The sequence below is a fragment of the Anopheles funestus genome, chromosome 2RL, assembly GCF_943734845.2.
Source record: "Anopheles funestus chromosome 2RL, idAnoFuneDA-416_04, whole genome shotgun sequence".
NCBI lineage: Eukaryota > Metazoa > Arthropoda > Insecta > Diptera > Culicidae > Anopheles > Anopheles funestus.
Window position 1 is genome coordinate 7,538,483 of NC_064598.1, and position 23,654 is coordinate 7,562,136.

At 44.6% G+C, this 23,654-nt stretch overlaps 2 protein-coding genes across 7 annotated transcripts; one reads left to right on the forward strand and one right to left on the reverse strand.

Moving 5' to 3' along the window:
* Positions 1-219: 219 nt before the first annotated feature.
* LOC125766409 (nuclear protein localization protein 4 homolog) lies at positions 220-20,438 on the reverse strand. Its single transcript, XM_049432354.1, has 10 exons — positions 20,239-20,438; positions 19,815-19,964; positions 19,628-19,729; positions 19,364-19,563; positions 18,573-19,300; positions 18,321-18,481; positions 1,476-1,709; positions 1,208-1,395; positions 1,001-1,126; positions 220-915 (listed from the first exon to the last, which is right to left on the reverse strand). The coding sequence occupies exons 1-10, from the start codon at positions 20,257-20,259 to the stop codon at positions 903-905; spliced, it is 1,923 nt and encodes a 640-aa protein (XP_049288311.1). The 5' UTR covers positions 20,260-20,438; the 3' UTR covers positions 220-902.
* On the forward strand, positions 3,901-17,911 carry LOC125766402 (hormone receptor 4). Of its 6 annotated transcripts, none has more exons than XM_049432332.1 (2): positions 3,901-4,924; positions 10,646-17,911. In XM_049432332.1, exon 2 carries the CDS (start codon positions 10,652-10,654, stop codon positions 13,244-13,246), a length of 2,595 nt encoding a protein of 864 aa, XP_049288289.1. In that variant the 5' UTR covers positions 3,901-4,924; positions 10,646-10,651; the 3' UTR covers positions 13,247-17,911. The 6 variants fall into 6 exon arrangements, with proteins under 6 accessions (XP_049288289.1, XP_049288292.1, XP_049288290.1 ...); XM_049432335.1 differs by having other exon boundaries at positions 3,901-4,367; XM_049432333.1 differs by lacking the exon at positions 3,901-4,924 and adding an exon at positions 4,936-5,229.
* Positions 20,439-23,654: the final 3,216 nt, after the last annotated feature.

Below are 23,654 nucleotides of genomic sequence, written 5' to 3' on the forward strand. Positions count from 1 at the left end.
CATAAGTCGCTAAATGTTGTACGACGAACTGTGCGTTATATTTATATAGTTGCATTCCACTTAGTACTGGCAGATTTCTTATTAATGGACACAGTGACATATGGATAAACAAGTAAATAATATTTAAACAACACAATGTGTACTACAGTATAAAAAAAATCATTATCTGCTAACCCATAAGTCATCAACATCGATTGGACTGGTTAAACAAAGCAAATACTTGTATGATGGACTTTATTTGAATCAGTTTACCTTGCTATCGTTTTATCAGTTTGTTGTTTGCTGTCAACTTTCACCTACTTCACCGTCGAAGTGATCATCTCTTCCATAACCTTGTCTGGACGCTGACACTGGGGGGGAGGGGAGGGTTTTTGGGGGGAAACTAGGGAATGGCTCACACCGTAGCCAGATGCTATTATTGAATAAATAATTTAATCACTTCCCAGCCGCTTAGCTCATCAGCTGCGCTCATGCCTTATGCTTGCTGCATTAATGCAACCCCATCGAGAAATAGTGTGACAATAGAGAGAAAGAGAATGTATGTGGATGTGTGTGTGAGAAAGAGAGAGACAGATAGCGAAAGAGTTTTGTTTTGACCACACAGCACCTGTGCATCTTTCCATCCCTTCCTCGGATCATCCGAAATGTTATTCGTTAATGCATTTAGACTAAAAAAAAGTTCCCTCCCCAGCTTATAGCTATGTAGTAGCCGTAACGCTGCATGATAATGTTTGCCTTCCAAAGCACATTTGCTGCTCCAGCTGTTTCTCTCACCAATTATTTAGGTGAACTGTTTTAAAAATTTCAAATGTGTCGCAGGATCTTTGTAGTGAGCTGATGATGATGCTTGCCAGTTTTGTGTTGTGTTTTTTTAAGCAACCATTTTAACCAAGCTTGGATCTTCATTGTCTGGATCTGGGGAAAATGGAAAACGGAAGCGTTTCAAAAAGGGTTCATTACATTCGTTCATTGAACTTTGCAGCGTAAAGCTTCACCGTACCTGGGAAGATTACAAATCTCGCATGCGGGCAGCTCCCGGCTGTTGATAAACGTGCAGAACGTACAAATCCAGTTCTGTTCCGCATCGCCACTCGGTACAAACTCGACATCATTGCTCATGCTGGAGCTGGAACAGAGATTGTAAATAGAGCGTTTAGTTACGGTTATCGTTGCAATGTATGTGCCATCGCGGTACCGCGGTACTTACTCATCATGGTTGGAGCTGGCCTCAATTAGCTCTTCGAGCGTTTTCCACACCTCTCGCGATTTCCACTCATTAGCCTTCGCCTTGTCCTTGGTACGTACCGCTTCCAGCAGTGGACCCAGCTGGGATTTCATCGGCAGCATATCCTCCATGCGGTACAGATAAAACAACAAGTGAAAATCGGACACAGCCTGGAGGGAAACGAGAAAGCCGCAGAAACGGATGTAATATATCTGGCATCGAGCAAATCAACTAACGCTCTGTTACGTACGTCAAGGAAGGGCATCGAACGTGATTTAGCCAGATAGTCTGCCAGGGCGGCGAAATCCTGTATGTGACCGTCGATCAGTCTGTTCTCGACCGGGAAGTACTGCTTCGCATTCTTCCGCTCCAGGAATGTGTACAGCGGTACGAGCGGTGTCGAGGCCGGCACGTCAACCAGCAGATACTCCACCGGCAGTGGTCGTCCCAAGCGTTGCACCTCATTACCATAGACATCCTTTTCCTAAGAAATAGAAGAGAAACGCGGAATGTTGAATAAGATTAATTAATACAGAAACAAATATAGTTTATGGGGTAGTTTGAAGTGTAATTATATATTATTCTAAAAGAACTCAATTGTTTGTTCAAGAGCTCCATAATCATTTAAGGGGTTTCGAGTTCATGTAAGAAAGTTGGTTCTAAATATCTTAGAACTAATCTCAAACTTGCTCAATTCACCTCGAAAACCCTGTAGTAGCTGTGTACTTATTTGTTGATGTGTTGTGTACATTTAAATGAGTAATGTTTAAAAAATAATAGCGCATCTGATCTAATATACACAATACGTGCGTGTGTGTGAGAATTAACTACTAATACGACAATAAATTTCATGCATATGGAGAATGCGATACTTTAAAACGTGTGTTTATTCATGATTACACACTTCACAAGGAAAGAACTAGTAATGAGATGAGAAGTGTATGATTACTCAGGTAAACTCTGGAAATTATCGAAGTTAGAAGCTTACGACTTTTATGTAATAATAAAATATTTGACATTAAAACATTACTTTGGGTAGTGTACTACTCAACAAGTCTAATCCTAGCTGAAGTCTCCAAATTCTCTCAAATCACAAAAACTACTGATGGACTATTCCGCTAAAAATTATTAGTTATTTTGAATGATGTTTTACCTTCCCAAAACAATCTACTGAACGAACGAAACTTGTGATTCGCGTGCGATAAAGAATAAAGCCATCAAATGCTTAAGTACTTCAATAGATGCTTTTCGAATATGACTTACAAATAAGGTTTAATTACTATCAGATGACCGAACGCTAAGAGTTCTATTAACCAGCATCATCAATTTGTGGCAAGTACAATTTGATGCCGTTCCGGATGAGCAACTTTGGCTCGATCATCACATAGGTGAATGATGATGAACTTTTGCTCACAATCTGATCTCACTCAGCTGCTCACTACTAGAGCTACTTGCTGAGAAATGCGAGACATTAGCGCAAAGTAAAACATTTTCTTTTCATTTATTGCTCTTTTAGTATCTGGTTAGTATCTGGTTGATGAAAACTCATGATCAACAAACGATGATAATTATTGGCTGTCCACAGTATTTGCAAGCACAGTAAAACCCTTTGCTCAGAGTCATTCTCTCACAGTTTCGTGCAGGTTGAATGTGCTTGATTGCGGCGTAATTTGCATAACTTTTTTTCTCGCTCCCAGCAGTGTTGCCGGTTTGTAGGCGCCACGTTGAAATAGTATTAGTGACGCCGTAACACTACTAATCAATATAGACTGATGATGATGCTGGTGATGATGTTCCTGATAGTTCGTGCCATAACGTTGTTGGGAATTTACACGAAACCGCGCTTGTTGTACGATCGCTATTAGGTAAAGTGTTCATGTTCTTCATTTTTACGGTTGTTGATCGCTTGCTGTCAATGTGTGTTGTTAGCGTCGGACATGAATGTAAGTGAACGTGAGTTGCGTAAACAAAACCACCCGGCAAAATGGGGGGGAAGAGGACGATCCGCTCATCAGCTGTTTGCTAATTCGCACTGATGAGTTGTTGCTTGTTTGTGTGTGTCTTCCATATTGTCATGATATATAATTTTCGAAGGCACTTAAAAAACCACAAAAAAACAAATGTTCAAGCTAAAATGAAATAATAAAACAAAACAACATCCAATTGTGCGTCAATTCCAGTGAGTACGGGGAGTGCGGGGTAACGAAGGTGAGCGTAGGACGACAAAACATTAGCCCAACAACGACAGCAACAGTACGCAGAGATGAAGCTATAAAATATAACAATAAAAACACTGACTTGTAGAAGCTTTGCTCAAGAGATTACTACAGAGTGATGACGATGCAGCAAATTAAGTACAGATTTAAAAAAATGTTTGTGTGCGATTTTTTTTAAATATGTTACAACAAATCACTCCACTCTAGTGTATTCTCTCTCTCTCTCTACTCATACGCAAATGCTTGCCTAATCACCAGAATCGATAATCGATTGTTTCCAAAATGGGCGGCGGTGGGTGTTTTTTTCGGGAAAAAGTCGACTTGAACCAAACCGGTTTGAGACTGCTCGAATGGAAGAGTACCATTTGCAGTGCATCTTCTTATCTGCCATTGGAACCCCCCCCGTCCCACCCCCTCCCCCACATTTCAAGTGAAAACAAAAGTGAACCTTTCAACTGGGACAAAAACAAAACAAACCAACAAAAAAAAAGTCCAAACGTTTGTGTGAGGAAACTGTGAAGTAGCATATATAGGTATTTATTATTCTCATGCTCTGCGCTCTTCACCTTCGCTCACAGTGTGAGTGTGGTGAGTGGTTTTTTGGCGCCCCTAACACACTGCTCACGAGCGGCGTCACTCACTCACCGTCGAGACGAGCGCGGACGTTCAAGCGCAGAAGGGAAATAACAAAAATACGCATTAAGTTTTTGCAGCCACCGAAACAACAACAAAGTACGACGTGGTTCCAGAGCTAGCTCAGGGAACTGTTTTTTTTTAATAATGTTGTGTGCACGGCCGGTGTGTTGGTAGCAGCACAGGCGCCAGTCGTAGGCACGGGAACGAAACGCCAAGTGTTGCCACGATCAGCTCCCAAAGGTCGAGTACGAGGTTTCGGGTTCCCCCCCCGGTTCGTGGGCTACCCTAAGGTAACTGCTACGACGGTAGTTGACACACACAGACTCCAGTGTGCGGTTGTGACGAGCAGACGTGGTGTCCGAGGTGTTCGTACCAAAGCCATACTGCAGCATAAGAATCGGTGGTTAAAACTTCATCAACTACAGCATTGTGACCACACAACGCAAAAACGAATTCAAGTGACGAACCAAAGCAACAGCAAAAAAATGCTATTGTAAACGAGTGTACATCCCGCGATGTGTTTGCAACCGAAAGCATCGAACTGGCTGCGCAAGAAGACGCGAAGCGGACGGTCGCAAACCGGTACAGGGTAGTGTACTGGTACGGTAACGTGAATCTAATAGCCTAGTTCCGGCTGACGGCGTTCGATCGATTTGGCAAAAATAAACAATTTTGCTAGGCTAGTGCGAACGACAGAACGCGACGGCCCGCGGCACAACACACAAACAAACCGAGCAAAACACGTACAAAAAAAAGCACACCTTCAGAGTACGTAGTAATGATTCGTTTCGCTCCGTCATTGCCGTAATTATCATTCTGCCGCTGAAAACTACAGCACCAGATAGAGGTAATTTCGCTGGAACTGGTGTCAGTAAGTGTAGTTGCTTCAGTACGTGAAGTACCATCCGCCTCCATGGTTCCGGACGGCATAAGTATATTTATATTAAAAATTAAGTTTTTAATAGTGACACATCTGAAGGTGTTTTTTCGAAAAGAAAATGTTTGGTTTTGATGGGAATGGAACAATCTCTCACTCTTCTACGTAAAATGTCACGCTTAGTGAAAAGTGCAACAACAGGCACCATGCGCCTCCATGGAAATCTGCACAACGACGTTTGACGTATCTCAATTGACTCTTTGTACTCGCAACTGGTACGTTCATGCCTTCTAACAAGATTTTATTCGATTTCGCTGTTACCTTTAATTTATAGACGGAAGCTTTCGGTTTGATCGGTTACACAACAAAACACGTAAACAGAACACTGTTACCTTTCAGTGGATAAAATGTAAAGCTCAAACGAGTTTACCACCATACTCGACTGGATGAGTTTTTTTTTATCGAGCCTTTATTCTTTCATTCCCTCATACATATTCAGTGCCTACACGCGGTGGCAAACAAAACAGGGAAAAAGGTGTGAAAAGTGTTATTTTCGATAGGTTTCTCTCGCTCTCTCCATTTGTGTGTGATAGGGAAAAGATTTTTACCTGATGTATTGCATCATGTTAAAAAAGTGCGATAAAAGTGATATTGTTTAAAAGCATGAAAAAAAAACAAATGAGTGAAATCTCTCGACAAGTGACACAGAGTGTAACGGAGTACATTACAGCACTTGACCGGTACTCCTTTCATACCGGTCAGATTGGATTACGGATCGATTTTACCGAAATCCGTGTAATCAATGCCGTAAATTAATCGTACACCAGACGATCGTTTACAAAGCTTAACGTGACAGTGGGACTAACAGGGACAGAGATGTGTATGTTACTGCCATTTATAAAAAAACCCCTCCGAAGACACTTTTGCGCTTAACATAAACTATCTACTCGACACACAATCTACTGTCAAAAGCTATTTAGTCGCACAATCAGCGCCAACAGGAACTAACATTGACGCTGACGGACAGACCGGGACAGCAATTCGCGCGCTCACTGTACGCTTGTATTTGTTTTCCATCGATGTCGCGTTTGTTGCAGCAAAAAGGGGACCGACACAGTAACGGGCGGGCGGGGATGAAAGATGATGGCGGGAAGGGGATGACGGGTGCAACGACGGAACATGGCAAAGAAACGTGAGGCGTGCAAATGTGTTCCCAGCAAAGCAAGATTATTATTGCCTTGCCACGGCACACCAGATCACAAGGTCACGGTCAACCGTGTACGTCTAAGCTAGAGAGAGAGAGTCGAGAGATAACCGCGCGAGAACCTGAAAACCACGAGTTTGAGTTCGCGAACACGAGTTCTCACGCTTGTACGAATCATCCCTCTCGGTAGTATAGTGCACACACTAAAGGGGGTGGGTTTTTTGGGCTCTCACATTGGAACATGAGATACTGAGCATCTCCTGTTGTGAGAAATTGTAAATAGAGCAGTGCGAAGAATGCCAACGGAGAAGCGAAATAGTAGATCATCCTCGATAGTTTCCAACCGAGAGCAGAATGATAGTAAATAAATCGTAAAACATTTCTATCCATCAGTACAAGAGCATAAATTGGTTTATTAGCAGCTTTAATACTTGCTACTAACCAACGTAAGGTGTAGGAAAAAATTGCTAAACGGAACGAAAAGAACAAATAATTCTTCTGATGGATATGGTTTTCAAGAAGAACACATCTTTACACCATTGTCTGCGTAGGATGTTTGTTGAGAAGATAAAAATAATTATAACCCCGTCGCTTCGACGTTTGGACACACTCGTAGCAAAACAACAACAAACTTACTCGAAAATAAGCTGTCCACCACCTGTCGGCGCACTCGGCAATCACGGCAACTGCTCGAATGAGAGAAATGGCCAATAATACACAGGGACGTGCGAGTGACGCTTACTTTCCTTCTCGCCGTCACTCATTTTCCCGAGAGTGAGAACATTTCGTGCTAATGCTCCCTTTGGAAGGAAAACTCATCCAGCAATCCCCCCCCCAATCGGCCCCTCACCCCATACCTCTTGACTTCTGTGTTGTTTATGAGTGTGTGTGCGGCTGGCTCTGGATTGTTCGACTCGAGTCATCCGCACCTGGTGCAGTGTGGGTCAGTCGAACAGCATGTCCACAGCGAAAAGGACAACGGTGACGACGACCCTAACAACGACGACCACCGCTATCACTAGCACCGTCCCAACGGACGGCCACGACAAACAAGCGAAAACACCCGGATGATCAGTGATTACGTTTGTCGTTTTTTCTCGGAAGGATTTCCCTCCCATGTTGCTGCCTGCTGCTAATAGATGCAAACAGTGCACCACCCTGTTTCCAACACTCCAATCCTTCGTATCCTGCCTATCGGAGAACAGAATTAGCCAAATCCCTTCGCTATGCCCATACCTTCACAATGTGTGTGCGCGCGCGTGTGTGTGTGTGTAGAAGTGTAAAAAAGTTTACCCAATTCCAGTAAGCAGAGACCTTCACGAAAAGGAGGTTTCTTACACAACGCGGAACAGGACACAAAACAAAGCAAGTGAAGGAATCCGGACGGACGAAAGTTACGTACTTCCCGCGAGAGGGGGGGTAGGAAAATCCTGTACAATTCTTGTTGTATGTGTTTGTGTGTGTGGCTGTTGGTAGGCAGTTTTCTAACAAAGCCTTATACTACGACAAAGTCTGCAGCATCGCATCGTACAAATGTGCGTATACGCTTCATAACAGCGATTAATAAGCAATGACAAGTCTCGAAGATTTCCTGAAGATATCCTGAAGGCTCATTTTTCCTCTCACAATTGCATCAAAATGTTTCGTCACACATTTCATCACACTTTTCACCGATTTCCGGTCGTTCAACGTGATTCGCTTCCAGCTGTGGAAAACGAGTTCCCAGCTTCCTTTGCGCGGTGTTGTCACAAACGTAACTTCAACCTAATACGCAATACACTCTGCTTGCCCTCAAAGGTCTTTGGACATTGGTGTCATATATTTTTGCGTTTCGTCTTAGAGACGATCCTTCTTTTTTATCAAACCACTCGAAGACGCGGACAGACAAAGACGACAGTGGGGAACATGGCGACCTGAGGAACGGTGGGTAAACGCACGCTCGTAGGTCTAAATTTGGTGCCGGATTTTTCCTCATTTCCATTCGGTGGAAATTTGGCACGTAAAGTGCCAAGAAGCGTGGGTGATGTTTGGGGGAGTCCAACACAGCTGCTGACCGCTTCAGCAAATAAAAAAAAAGAGTACAAGAAGAGAAAACACGAATTTAGAAAACGTGAGAGAAAGAGAGCGAAATGGAATGTACGGCGAAAAGCGGATGAAAATGAAGCCGTGAAAATCGACCGAATTTATGGCGAAGGATAATGAGCAGAGCGAGAGAGCCGAGGCCGGAGTGAGCGGCCGTGAGTGAGCCAGTGAGTGGCGGGAAAAGCGAGACCGAGCGACCAGCGACCAGAGCGAGCGTGTGTGTGGAAATGAGCGAAAGAGAAAGTGTTTCCTTGCGTGGAAAGGAAAAACCAGATACGGGTAACGATCGGCATGGGGATGAATATTGCTCAGTAATAACAGACATGGGAAGGGGGAAGGAGGGTGGGGGGGAGATAGGGAAGATGCTTTGGGTATGCTCTTGTGTGTTTGTGTAGATACAGTTGTGTGAGCGTGTTGGTGGAGAAGGAAAAACAAAAATCAACAGATACGTGCGTCATCGAGAGAGTGTGTCTCGGTGGGGGCAAAAACGGTTTTTGGATCAGGCCTGCCCCCTCCCTCCCGGGGCCTGCCCCGGACAACATACCGCCCCCTCTACCGTACGCCTGTCGGCATTCCATTCTACGCATCACACCAGGAAGGACTGCCGACGGGTGGAGTGCGACACAGGCTGTTTTGCACGCTTCTAGCGCTGAGAAAGCAAACGGAACCATACACCATTCCCATTGCACAGGGTACGCGAAGCAGTCGAAACGTCGACAACAGATTATCTTACTGCTCCTGCTGGGTGGTTTTGCGCTTGGGGTTTGTCATCCTAGTTTTCCTAGGTAGTTTCACTTGAAGCGCACTAAGATTCGGTGTGTTTAAAGTAGTCAAGCGAACGCTCGTACGGTTCCATCCTCACCGATTGTGTGTCCTTGAGTCGAGGACGAGCCTGTGCTTGTGTGTGCGTGTGTGTGAGTTTGCGTGCGTGTGACGCACTCAGTTCCAAGTCATTGCCCCACGTTTACACCGTGACTCCCGCGAGGGAGGAAGGCAGCGAGCGAGCAGTCGAGGTTGCAACGGTGGGCCCTTTTTCTCTTGATGGCAGCCAAGACGATAAGGCGTGTATAGGGAAGCCTCTCGCAGGTGTGAGTGTTTGACCAAGCAATGAATTCCGCCGAATGAGGCCCAACACCTTGCGGCACGATTTATTGCCGTGCCTTCCGCGATAGCTCCAGTACGTAACCAGGACAAGAATTCAGCTGGATTCCAGTCGACGTTCGCAGTGACCTTCAGGAGGATTTTTTGGGGAAAGCAGCGCGCAATTGAGTGTTTTACAGAAGAGACTCCCTTTTTTGGTTTGTGTGTGATGATATCGATTCTTGCTTACATCTCATCGCATTTTGAACCAATCAGCATCTGTTACAAACAAACAACAAACCCCACAGTTAATAATATTGAAAGTGTTCGTGTGTGTGTGAGTTTTTTTTAGAACAAACAAGGATTGTGCTAAAAACAAAACACCATAACAAGTGTAACGAACGAATACCTTTGTTAGTGGTTCATCGATCGAACGCCCGAATTTCAATTCGTCATCAGTGAGCGACCGCCGAACGGTAGCGCTTTGCTGCAACAATATGTTTTCCATTTTCTTCCCAACGGTGCACGGAACAGGGAACGGAACCACATGAGGTGGGGGACGGTATATCCGTAGGCTTGCTTCCAACGCAACGGTACCAACCATCACAAAACGCGTGAGAAATGTATTGAATTAAGAACCAAAAAAAAGCAAGCTCAAATTATGGTCCAGAAAGAAGAACGTCCTCGCGTCTTTTCGATACCTCGAACGGTGCGCGCGATGGTACAAGCGACAGTGGGACAACAAGCAGGGTCATTATAATCGGCTCAATTTTCCGAACGATGGTGCGCGGTAGGCCCGGGTGACAATCGAATTATGGACCTCACCTGAAAAAAGCACCCAATTCCCGGCCCCCGGGAAGAAGGCCCAAAAGTGGAAGGAAAAAAAAAAGCACAACAACCCCGAACTCAACAGCATTACAGCAAACGATAACAATTTGTGCTACTTAGAGGTCACGCAGGAACAGGATCTAGCGATTGGTGGATGATACCGCCGCTCTTTCGCTCTCTTGCGTTGGGGTTTGTTTTTTTTTTTTTGGTGTTTAACAACACACCCCCACAAACATAATTGCACCGAAGCTGGAAGGGACGGAAACGTGTAACCGATGCTAGTAGGGTGTGGGGGATGGGACGTGCAATTAAATTAAATTAAGGCTCTAGTTACACAGGCCCGGGATTCGTCTCAGTCGTCGAAGATCTATATTCTTGGAACCGTACACCGAAAGCCTATAAAACCTTCAAATTTCGATCATATTAACTTGTATTGATTTTATCCTCCCTTCCTATCCTCTTCTCATCCCTTTTTCTCTCTCTCTTTTTCGCCGTAGACTACGATGGATTTCACGCCACTACCTTCCGAGCTGGAGGAGCTGATCCTCTGCAGCTGCTGCCATCTGCCGTTCAACGAGACGGACGCACTGCCGAAACTGTTCTCCTGCCGGCACTACTTCTGTCTCAAGTGCGTCAACCAGGTGCTGCTGAAGGGTAACGAGCTGTACTGCGTGCACTGCTGGAAGCGGACGGAGCTGACCGGGCCGGACATGAAGCCGGACGCACTACCGACACACAACGCCATCCTGTATCTGTCGCAGAATCTAAGCATGATCTCGAGCGGTAGCATAACGACAACGAACAAAAAGCCACCGGATAAAGCGAACAATGGTAGCGACAGCTGCAGTACGGTGGCGACCACCTCGAGCACAACCAACGGTGGTGGATCGCTTGCTGCCGGCGCAGCCTCGACGACTAGTGGCGGTGCGACCGGCAATGGAGCTTCCGGGTCGGGTATTAATGTGGCGATCGGTGGTGGTGGTGGTGGTGCTGGCAGTGGTGGTAGTAACACGAGCAGTAGCAGTGTGGGCAGCGGTATTAGTGTGGTCGTAACAACGGGTAGCAGTGTCGGTTCATCGGTGGCTTCGAACGGATCCACCGGAATGCCCACGAATGGGGCGGGCGTGATCGGTAGTGCAGTGGTCGGTGGTGGTGGTGGTATCGGTATCGGTGTCGGTAGTGTCGGTGGTAGTGCTGGTACTAGTGGTTCGGGTGTAGTGAGTGCCATCGGTTCGGGCAAGTATCGTAGCAAGGGTGAGAACTGTCTCACGCACGCCATGCCCAATGCGCTATGGTGTTTAAAGTGTAGTACCGCCGTCTGTCGGGCGTGTGCCAGCGGTGACGATCATCGGCAGCATCCGGTAAAGACGCAGGCAGAAGCGCGCGACCACATACGCACGGACATTGCGTCCGATCTGCTGCTGATGCAGAAGTCACTCGCCGAGCTGCAGCATTTCGTCTTCAAGCAGCGTGACTTTCTGCTCAAGATACTGGAGGCATGCACCGCACTCAAGACGCAGGTCGAGACGGAGCTGATCAACCATCTGCCCACGTTCGAGGTGGCGGAAATAAGAAGCAACCTTACCAAGGCGAAGCTGTTCCTTGGCATGCTGGACCAGCAATCGCCGGCGGAAGCGTACAAGCTGTACGCAAACCTGCACATGGAGAAGCAACGGCTGCAGTCCAAATACCAGGAGATGTTTCTCCAGTGCAAGCTGGACGATCTGATTCAGCATTACGGCGTACTGTTCGATTTCGATCTCATCAAGCAGGCGCTCTCCAACCTCAACACCATCGATCCCATCTCGTTCGGCAATGGGACGGTGGCTGGGTCGGCCGCGATCAATGGCCACCATAACTCCATCCTGCTGCTTGCCAATTACTGCATCTCTCAGCTGTATTCGCGCCACATCCTTACCACCAAACATCATCCTTCGCCACAACAACAGCATCAGCAGTCACAACACCATCAACAGCAGCAGCAGCAACAACAGCACCAGCAACAACAGCAGCCACTTCCTTCGCAGCTCGGTCCACTCGAAGGCGTTACGCTCGGTGGACATCATTACGTCCATCAGCAGTCGCCGAATCACGTTACGATGAACCATCTGCATCATCACGTCGCCCAACAGCTGCATCACCATCAGCAGCAGCAGCAACAACATCAGCAACAGCTAACCGGTTCCGGCACGTACGCATGCCAGCTGCACGACATGGCTTCGGCGATACTGATCGCACCATCACAGGACCGGATGGCACCGGGCAGCGGACGGGCAACGGGTGATGGGTCCAGTTCGGCCCGTACATCCGGTTCCGGATCGGGCTATCTGAGCGAGATCCTAAACGGTGCCGGCAGCTCATCGGCGCTGCATCAACATGCAGCCCTGCAGCAGCAACATTCCTCGCAGCTTGCCTCACCCGGCGGGCTCATTTCGTCCTCGTCCTGCTCGAGTGTCGTTTCGCTCGTACCGGCACCGTCCTCTTCGGCCGGCTCTTCCTCGGTGGTGGTCGGTGCGGGCAAGGGTCAATCGGCGGCGGCCGCCGCCGCTGCTGCTGCTGCCGTGGCAGCCACCCTGCTGTGCAATCCGTCCGTGCACGTCTACCCGATCTACTTCTTCAGCATCGAGATCAACGGCCAACCGTTCGGGCGCATCCTGATCGAGGTGCGCAACGATGTCGCGCCAAAGATGGCGAAGAACTTTGGCGCCCTGTGTACGGGCGAGCTTGGCTTCGGCTACAAGGGCTGCAGTATCTTTCAGTGCTGGGAAAACGAGAGCATCATTACGGGTGATTTCGAGCTGAACAATGGGCGCGGTGGCCGGTCCGTGTTTGAGGAGGGTTTCTTCATGCCGGACGACACCAAGATACTGGCGATCCGTGGTTCGGTCGGTATGCGGCGTAGCCAGAAGCGCCACGACAATATGGGACTGGTTGGGTCGCAGTTCCGCATCATACTGCGGGAAATGCGCGGCTTTACCGGCATCTTCGCGTTCGTCGTCGAGGGACTGGAGCTGGTGGAAAAGATTAGCCAGGCGGGCGATTCCGCCGGTAAGCCACAGAGCACGGTGCTGATCGCTAACTGTGGCAAGTGGCAGTAGAGCGCGATGATGATTTGCACGATAATGTAGCGGAAGGTAATGCGTAGCTGTGAAGTAGTGGGCAAGATTCTTCGAGGGTACGTTTTGTTGATAGCTTGATTCTGTTACTTATATTCGGGGGTAGGGGAGGGTAAAGGGCAAAAGGGTAGACAGCACGCGTAATGGCCAAAGAGCAATGTTGTGGAAGAAGCTCAAAGCTTCAATTCCATTGTTTGTTAGTAAGCGACGATCGACGCATTGATAGATTTTAACGATTCGTGTTTTTTGGCTCTGCGACGAGCCAAGGTATAATGTAGATACATGTAGGATAATTTTGTTTTCCCCTTCTTTTAAACCCTCACACACACACCTTCTGCTGCTAGTATTGTTGTTTAGAGTCATACTTTGGTTCCGGTTTGGGCATCAATGGTATCCCACTGTTAGATTTTGTTTTCCCTCTCTTCGGATTTACACACTAGAGTTCACTGCACGCACTGAATACGCGAGATTAACGGGGCGCTGTAACGGACCAATACATTTCGCGGGTTCTAATACGCGGTAGTGGCGGCTTCTATACTAGACTGAACGGCGCACGCGCACGGTAGTAGGTTAGGGAAGGGCAGGGTAGCGATTTAAAACAAACTTCGGAACGGATTCGACACGGATAGATGTAGCTTCTCCTTAGGATACGTGAAGACGATTACTAACTATATTACGCCGCTCGATAGAACGACATTAAGCAACGGATTATTCAAGTTGTTCGTGAAACGAACCCAATTTCAATATACAGACAAACGATCGACACATGATCGCGTGATACGAAAATGAAGGCAGCGAACGGCAAGAAGCACGAATATCTCGAAAAAAAAAAACAAACAAACGATTCAGCAATCTCCAAAAACATAAAACAGCCCATCTTGAAATCTATTGAAGAGAGATTTCATACAAATGAAGAATATTTCCGTATTACAGTACCCGGTAAAGTTTATTTTACCTAGTTACGGGTTGGAAACGGAAACATTAACATCAAGATACGACAAAAAAAATAACAAGCGATGGAATTTTCCTTCATAAAAATAATTCCACCGATGAACAATGTTGCAACAGCACACACAGACACCACACAGTACACGAGATCTTCCCTTGTTTGATGGGTGAAAAAACTCCATCTACGAAGTGAAAGCTCTAGCTATCGTTAGAAAGGCTGAAGCCAGTTCGCACTCGTACAAACACACCGTATGTATCTCGACACACTTGCGTCACACACATGTTGCTAGCATTGATTGAGACTAGATGCTAAAAGGATACGGGATAGAGTCGCGACTTAGAATTAACACAGAAACATACACAATAAAGCATAAACATCATCGGCACACGATCGGCACTAGCGTGTATAACGATAGCAAAATCGCTAAAAAAAAAATATGTGAAAAATATGCAAAACAATTTTAACGACTTCAAGTCAAGCGACAAATATGCTAACAACATTCTCTTTAGTCGATTTAATGCAAAACAAAAACGCATCACACAACAAACCACGGCGAAAAGGGAAAATAATATTAAAAAAATACAAGAAAAAGATATAAAAACAAAACTATAATACGCAAACAAGTTAAACAAACCATGAAACCAAAAAAACAGAAGGGAATAAATCATGAACGTAAAGAAAGTACAATGAATTGTATTAACTGTTAAATGTTAGTGAAATCGTAACACGTGTGAACGCTAAGCGTATGATGTAGTAAACTTGGTAGACTTTAAAGAAAAACACGAAAGAATGATAAGAAAGGAACAATATAAAAAAAGAGAACGTACATTGTACAAACAGAAGATGGAAATGCGAAAGAGAAAAACATATATATTATATATACACGTAACACATACAAACACACATAAACCAGAACCAGCGAGATGTAATTTTTGGCACGTAAGCGGAACAAGGCGTTTATATAGTCGGACAAATGTATAGAAAACTATATATTCCTGCATGAAAACGAAACGTAATATTACCGACAGAAAGCTATATTTTTATTGTGCAGTAGTTGAAACAGAAAACAACCAAAAACAATGTGTGAAGGAGAAGGAGCAGAAGGAGCAAAACAAAAACAACAAATATATATATATAAATGTGTTACAAAAGCGTTAACTTCACGGTACACAAAACCAGCATGTAAACGAAACAATTTTTTCGAAACGAAACACAAATCCATATCCCATTCGCTGCTCAAACATTCGGGAACGAGAGAGCAAAGCGCACTTTAATATAATAATGTAATGGCCGATAGGGACGTTAGGCAAATTGCACACCGGTGAACCCGTCTAAGGGGAGCGGGTTCATTCCGATGCTGCACTCTGCGCTGCTTAAGCATTTTGCAGGCAAATATTAAGCGTTTCTCGCTCAGCGAACAAAAATCCAATCAAAAGATGAAGCAGCAGAAGAAAAACTATTTAAACTTTCACTCTCCTCCATTCACTATGTACGTGTGCGTTTGTAGGAGCGATGAGCATTATTTACACATTACAGGCTCGTTATGCGGAGATGTCGAAAGGAAGCGTATTGAGAAAGAGAAGAAAAAAACCAAACCCAAACAAGACAACCCGATTGACGAGCGCGATCATTGCAAGCCTAGTGTTAGAATTATATAGATGTCAGAATGAACTGTGAAGAGACTGAATGTTTTGGAATGAAACCGTAAACAAAACCTACCAATAATACAAAACACGTAACCAGCAAACATGTAGAAACGAAATCCTACAGCAACAATGAGACACAACATAGCCAAGTATAATATTCAAACAATGGTTCGTTTTCCGTTGGCCGATCGATCGCATAGAAGAAGACAAGCGGCAAGAGACGAGCAAATCAAACATAACAATAGAGGGAAACACGTGTACCTTCTACAGCATGTAGTAGTAGTAGAAGCAGCAGCTGCACTATAACACACTATTATTTGCACTTCTGTACCGAAACAAAGCGAAACGAAATCCTTCCGGCGAAAGGCATTGAAGACGATGATTCGGGAACGTGTCGAGAAAGTTAGAAGTAGACGAACTTTAATTAGGGAACGCGCAGCGCGAAGAAATGTGAATGTATTTAACGAAACAAACAGAGGTAATGCAACATAACCAACACGTCGAATACGTATATCTACTAAAAACCTCGGTGCAAAACCCGCGCTATATTGAACACGAATGTATAACAAAAACAAAATGCAACACGTTACAAAGCAGTACAAAATCGATTACAAGCGGAAACAAATGGATGTGGTTGAGTTTTAGAGCTTGTCGTACATAGGGGGCGGTATGTTTGTAAATGAACACAAACGAATGGAATATATGAACAAAAACAACAAAAAAACGAAATGCACCCACTTCTTTCGGTACAGCGGATAGTAAATTAAGCACCAACAAACATCGTTCTAGCGTTGTTTTCATCGAACAGACTATGTTTTTTTGTCGATCGTGTGTGCGTTTTTGCTTTGGGTTAATACAACTTGTAGCTTATGTTTTTAATTGAATTCTTAGCTTTTTTGTAATCTTATTCCTTACATTTCCGTGCTAAAGATTTGAAATAAATGTCGACGAATTATACAGTAATTAGCGATACAAAAAACAAAACTTATCGAACGTTAAAGTGGTTAAACATGGTGAAGAAAAAACGCATACACAGTACACGCCAGCACTTTAAGCACACGATTGCACATTAGTAACAATAGTAATCGCATAAAGGAACTACTTTTGCTCGGACAGCTTGAATACGAGAATGAAGGAAACGAAATGAAATGTAAAATTTTCGTTTACATAAAATCACTTCTATTGCTCATTATTCTACTTCTGGGTTACAATAGTAAGGAATATACGTCTTCTGTTGACTGATCGTCGGAAGCACCGGTTTGGTATCTATATTTTATAGCAATTGTTTCAAAAAAAACCACACCCCCATCCACAACGATTGCAAGGGAATGGGTAGATAAGATAAGCTTTACCAGTCGAAACGAAATGCAATGAAACCAGGCAATGGATAACGAAAGTACAAGCAACAAAATAGATGCATCGCATCTGCTTTCCTTTGCACGGGAAAAAGGAAAAGAAAACGGGAAAAATGTGCAATCTACATAGACAGACAGTATTCTACCGGAAATGTACATGTAAAAGCAACTTAAAGAACTCATCATCTAATCCCTATCGTTGCCAACATCTTGCGTTAACGAAATAAAGCCAGACAATTAACAGATTCAATGTTAAACTACACCAACAACGCATCGGAAGCATACAGTGTGAACATGTTTACTAGAACGTACCGCCGGACAGAAGCATTGCGAATGGACACGTTTGATTGCGATATAAGGATAGCAACAAACGCTAAATCACAATACGGGCATATGTTAGTGTGCGATATGATTGTAGGAGAACGATTCATCCGGTGATGGTGGGAACCGTGGGTATAAAGCGATTTTTATAAGGATAAGGAAATACGGAAACAGTACAATCGACGTACGTGCTCTCGAGACGGTTTATTAGTTGAGTATGCAATCTGTACGTGTAATATGCGAATGCGAGCGTGGTAAGGAAGTGAGCGGCGAAAGATCGGATAATTTCTTTAACAAAACCACAGAAAAAAAAACTATAATAAACGGATCAAGACCCTTCAACGGTAGAACGGCTAAAATAAACGGTGAAATTAAATTGTTTGCTTTTGTTTGAATGTTTCTTGTCCGAAATTTTGTTGTTTTAATTTCATTCCGTTTTTTTGTGAAAAGTTTATCATTTGTGTCTCATAGAAGAGCTTTAAAATGACATATTAGATGGTCAAATACATTATCTTATTGCCGGTTGAAACCCTGTCTCGTCATCTAGAAAGACTAGAAAGAACTAGCTCAAGTCGGTCTAATAGCATAGCCCGCAAAGCACAGAATAAGATGTGTGCTTATCTTCCCGTATAATGGGCTTTCTTCTTAGAGGGCCACATTACTCCAACACAAGGAATGTTTAAGAAGTAGTCAAAAAGCCCTCACACATTTGACTGCCTTTGAAAGGAACATATTTAAACAATCGGCAATGGTTTTTACAGAAAATAGACAATTCTATCACCTACCTTGTAGTAAACGTCCGGGACGTACTGCTTATCGGACGACTCGCGAATATATCCTAGCTCGGGCGCATCCTTCGTAGGAATGAGACAGTTGTCTCGCACCAGCGCCATACACTGTGCCGATACGGCATATCCTTCCATGTGCACTTGTTTCTTCTCGTCACCTAAGAGCGGATGGAACGGGGCGGTAATAAGGGGATCGTTTAGAACCTTCGCCATCTGCACGATTTCATCATCGCAACACCGAACACTCACCGGTCACACAAACTGTCACGAATTTCGAACCAAAGTATCCGTTCGACGAATCCTTGCAGCGGTTAGGATATTTGTTCTGCAAATGTCCTGCCAGTATGCACTCTTGCGCGGTAAGAAAGTGCGTCTTGATGTTGCGCACATGCTTCACCGTCCCGTTGGCCAAATTTTCGCTTAACAAATCCGTAAAAATCCATCCAACGCGCTGCAGACCGAGTAACCTGGCCAGCTCATCAACGTCTGCATCGTTCGGATCGTCCAGCAGGCGTATCGAGTCACGGTTGCTCTCCTGCGGTGGCTCATAAATTGCGGCCACACGCGCCCTTATACCGAGCGGTACGTCCGGATGGAGTTCGTACTTGCCGAACAGGAAACCGATTCTCTGGTGGCCACTCGTTCGCCAGTAGTTAAGGAACCGCTCGACGATGCCGGTATTTTCGAACACCACGTTGTCTACGTGCCGGTACGGTTGCCGATTAAGCGTTATCGCCGACGGTTGGCACTTCGAGCAGATGCCTTTGGGCCACGGTGGATGATCCCGGCAGCCGGATTTAATCTTACAGTTCAAATCCTCGAGCGCAACAAACTTTCCACGGGCAGCGCCGGACGTTAGCTTCTTCAGGTAGGAGTGAAAGCTGAAGTGCTTTATCTTGTGCTCCTTGAGGTAGTTTTCATCCCACGGTTCCAGCGGCGAGCAATGTACGCAGCAACCGTTTGAATTGTGGCGGCAGCTAAAACAAAACAATAAAATTAACACCAATAAACTACGGTAACGAGGTGTGGTGGAAACGTACAGCTTCTCGTCACGCTCTCGTTTGATGCGGCCATCCTGCTTGTATAGTTCCAGGTCGACCGAATCCTCTGTGATAGCCTGCTCTGTCGCTGCTGCGGATTGTTTCGAGCTGGTCGATGGGGTAGCCTCTCGGCTAAATGTCGCATTGCTGAGCGAGGAACTGTGGCTTGAAGCTAACGAATTAACTGACGCACTTCGTTCCTGTCGCGAAAGAGCACAACATTAATTACTATTCCACTCTGCTATATCTCCTTTATGTCCTTACCGTGGCCTTCGAAGTAGAAGGTCCTTCTACTAGACGTAAATATACAATATCACCATGTTTGAGACCAATATCTTTCACTTCCTGCGAGCCACTGGAAACAATCTGGAAAGGGCAGAGGAAACATTGCACGCATCTAGTAAACAATGACCACGTCAGTGTTCGCGACGTTGTCAACGGCATAGCTTACCTCCTTTGTGTAGTTTCGCTCACGGTATAGCGCAAAGTCGAAATGATCGAGTCCACAGGCTGCCTTGGCCAGTTCATACAGGCCTTTCGTTGTGACCGCTTGCTCTGTTTCGACGCGTTTGGTGCCATCAGCTGATTGGATTCGCAGCACCTAGGTTGTAGATAGTGTTTGGTTTGAGGTTAGAAAGAATTTCGGCTTGAAAACATTGGTAACAAAATTTCCATCCTCAATGTTCACATTTGCCGACCGGCCGGTTCGTACCGGCCGTTGGCTACATCATTCGTGATTCGTCAAGTTGGTGCACAATCGTTCGGGTAATGATAAACATTCCCTAATCGACAGAAAAACAACCAACATGACAAATCACTTTCCGGAAGACTGCAAACGGTAACGGGACGGAGCTAGTGAGCATCATGGAACTTACGATTTTATTCGATTTGGACATCGTGTCCTACGCCGGCTACGGTTAACTGTGATTGCCTGTTTAGTCTCGCAGCAAATAACTGTCCGGTTCGAGATGCGAATGGACGCTTGCGGGTTCAATTTTGGCTTCCAGAATTAGCTTTTCCAAGGGAAGATTACGTTGTTGTTCTTTTTTTGACAGATCAACCGATTTGCTTCTTGTTGTTGGTTGTTTTCTTTGACAGTAGTGCAAGCGAAAATTGTCATTTCATCGTGAGTGGTGCTGAGTTTATAGCCTGGAGGTCAAGAGTGTACCTGTAGTCGAGCAATGAATTTACGATATTTATTAGTTCATTATATAATTGTTGGTCATTTAACTTTTTATACATGTCATAAACCGAACAAGTATCAAATGAAAAATGTGTGTAGTTTGATATATTACATTTAATTTGTTATTTTTGGACTTATTTTCAGATGTGAAAACTGAGGAACACATTTTACAGTGTAGGGCGAAATTACAACTTTGTTTGAATTTGAAATTTATGCAAAATAACCGTTACTAACCGTTACCGAGACTTTATTTCTTTTGGATACATTTACAGCGTTTTATGTAGTAAGTATAAAGCCCGCCGAAATTAACACTTTGCGAATTATGTGCTACCGTATTGTAGAAAGATAAAAAATGTTTGCTGAATTCACATAACATTATAATGACAAAATCACATGATAATCTTCTCAATAAAGCTTCTGATGAACAAACCGGTCAAACTTTTATTTTTGCTCGATTATAAAAATCAATCATGTCTGGTATAATGAAATGCAACGATTGTTATTAAATGGGTCATGCATTCAGAACTTGTTCGACTTCATAACGCATCACTGTGCTTGTGTTTTATCCATGTATTGGAAGTGCATCTTCACCACAAATGAACTGAATCGATGATGATCTGTACGACTTCCTACGGCTGTAGGGTGTCACATTCAATTGCATCCTTCTGGCGTCTACTTTTTGTTATGGCACTGTGTTCGTTACAATCAATAGACAATGTAGAACCATCAGGGCAACCGAGAAGGCTATGGGGAAGTTATGTTGGATGAGCTGTGAAGCAATAAACATTCGGGTATAATGTACTGAGGTTTATTTTACAACGATGTCATTATAAACCCTCAACAGGTTATTGATACGGGCAAATAAGGGTGCAGAAAATAACAATGTATTGTTTCCAATGTCTAAATGGAACTTGCTTTACCATTAAGATAATTCAGTTACAGTAAAACGTTTATGCAAAAAGAAATTTCTCTTGCTTCAAAACTCTACCGCTGTTAATGGCTCCTGATATCTCCTAAGGATAGCGTTCTAACAAAAACAAATCTCGTACCTAATACGCACTAGCAATTGCACACCATTATTTGTGCCATTATTTTTCATTCCCTGCAACATTACATTTTGCGATCGTAAAACGAGAAAAAGTTCAGTTCTAGCGCGCATCGGCAACATTCGTACCGAGTGGCATCATAACGATGTTAACTTCCCGCGCATTGATGGTGTCCTGCACCGAAGACCCATAATGCGAAGAAGAAGAAAACTTAAAAATGAAAGTCAATTTAAGGAACGAAAGGAATATCTTTGACATAGTATTGTAGATAGTTTAAAATGCTTTACGACTTGCACTGGAAAGGAGGCAAGAGAGAGAGAGAGAGAGAGAGAGAGAGAGAGAGAGAGAGAGAGAGAGTGCTTAGTGGAATTGTGGAGAACAAGAGTATGTTTATATCTACCGGTGACTTTTTCTCACGAACACCTGTATAAAGTTATTATCGCGGGAAAAAGGACGAAAAGGACGTCGTTGAAGGTGACCGGAAAGAAAAGCACATAATTTTCATCTCATAATAGAAAAGATTAGATCGCATTCCTCACCTCGTCTAGTTGGCGGGATTTTTGTGTTAAAAAATTAAATTAAAAAAACGATCCAAGTAAGCCAAATTTAACGCTCGTTTCTTCTTGAATGCATACACCAGGCTGAGAACCATGTACACTTCAGCATCGGTTGCTGTTGCTGCAACAAATGCGGTTTGCAAAACGCATGTGCGAGACGGCGAAGGCGCACATCGCCAGTACCGCTCGAGGACAACAAATTTCTCCCGAGTGAACAGCCCGAGCTTGGCCAATTATCTCTTCGTTGGTCTCCCTTCACTCTCCCCCGTTCCCCTTTCCTGTTCGTACCAAAACGACAATTGGACAGTACATACCCTTTCCACCCTCCTTCTACACCTTTTCGCTTGTCGATCGGGAGCAGTTTATCAGTGTTGTACTATATGGAGCGTCATTGCGTTTCGCTGTTTTCCTCCCATTTCCATTCCCGAACCACCGCTCCACCCCTTTTTTGATTGACCCCCCGTTATGCTCCGGCCATGGGGAAAAGGCTAGCGGTATCACCCTTCCGAAACCACCCCACTGACGGGGTGAGTTTTGAACTGTTCGCAATCAAACCGTTCAACACTGCTGCTCGATTGATGCAGGAGGCTCGGCAGGACTAACAGTGGCCGCTTCGGTGCGTGTGTTTTTGATATCCGATTGAGTCACTAAACCGGTGCGGAACACGAAACGTGTTTGTTGTGTTGATTAGCTTCATCAACATGAGGCGAAAACCCTACGGAACCATACGGAATGGATTTTAGAACAATCTGTTTGTACAAGCTGATGTGATCGTCGCACATCCATCTGTTCAGCAAACACGCATGGTTCTAAGCCATCTTCGGTGGAATTGGAAAAGATGATTGAAATTTAATTAACGAACTTGCGTACACATCACACTGAAGGTTAGGAAAGTGGCCGATCATTCGAGTTAAACAATTCGTCCACGTGTGCACAAATTTTGTGAAGCCTTGCAAGTGGGTCCTGGGTTATGTGGGGAAAACAGATGAAAAACCTACCTTCCCAAAACAAACATCGCACAACAACGGATTCCGCGGAATTGGTTCACTCTGGGTGTTGGATATTGTGTCGTCCACTTGTATTTGTCTGTCTTATGTTGTTCACAGCTATAAATAAAAAAGCAACAAAAAAAACGAGAGAAAATGCAGAAAGAAAAGAGGAAAATTTGGCTTGTTTTTGTAGGACCATTCGAAAATTCGTGCGAAGGTCGGGGTCGTGATAACGTTCGTTCGGCGCTGAAACACATTTCGATCGGTACGAGAGCGTTTGAATTTGTAGGCAGCAAGGTTAATAAAGTTGGTAGAGAGCAGAGGAAAGAAGGAAAGCAAATATGTTTTAATGCTTTTCCCTTCCCCGGCGAGTGATACGGCAGTGAGGCGCGTTAGCATAGCCGATCGCTTATCATCACGTTAACATCATCACTGATAAACAAGGTTTAGGTGACCGGACCACTACTCCACCAGCTCGTAGGACGATGAAGTACTAACGTTTTTGCATAATGTAAT

What these genes read in the sequence shown, in the direction of transcription:
- LOC125766402 (XM_049432331.1), top strand. Translation starts at nt 7,607, where the DNA reads ATGTGTTTGTGTGTGTGGCTGTTGGTAGGCAGTTTTCTAACAAAGCCT. An exon ending in CAGCATCGCATCGTACAAAT is followed by an intron (nt 7,694 to 10,645) that starts GTGCGTATACGC and finishes TTTTCGCCGTAG; the next exon opens with ACTACGATGGATTTCACGCC.
- LOC125766409 (XM_049432354.1), bottom strand. Translation starts at nt 20,259, where the DNA reads ATGTCCAAATCGAATAAAATC. An exon ending in TGTCCAAATCGAATAAAATC is followed by an intron (nt 19,965 to 20,238) that starts GTAAGTTCCATG and finishes TCTACAACCTAG; the next exon opens with GTGCTGCGAATCCAATCAGC. An exon ending in CGTGACAGTTTGTGTGACCG is followed by an intron (nt 18,482 to 18,572) that starts GTGAGTGTTCGG and finishes ATCCGCTCTTAG; the next exon opens with GTGACGAGAAGAAACAAGTG.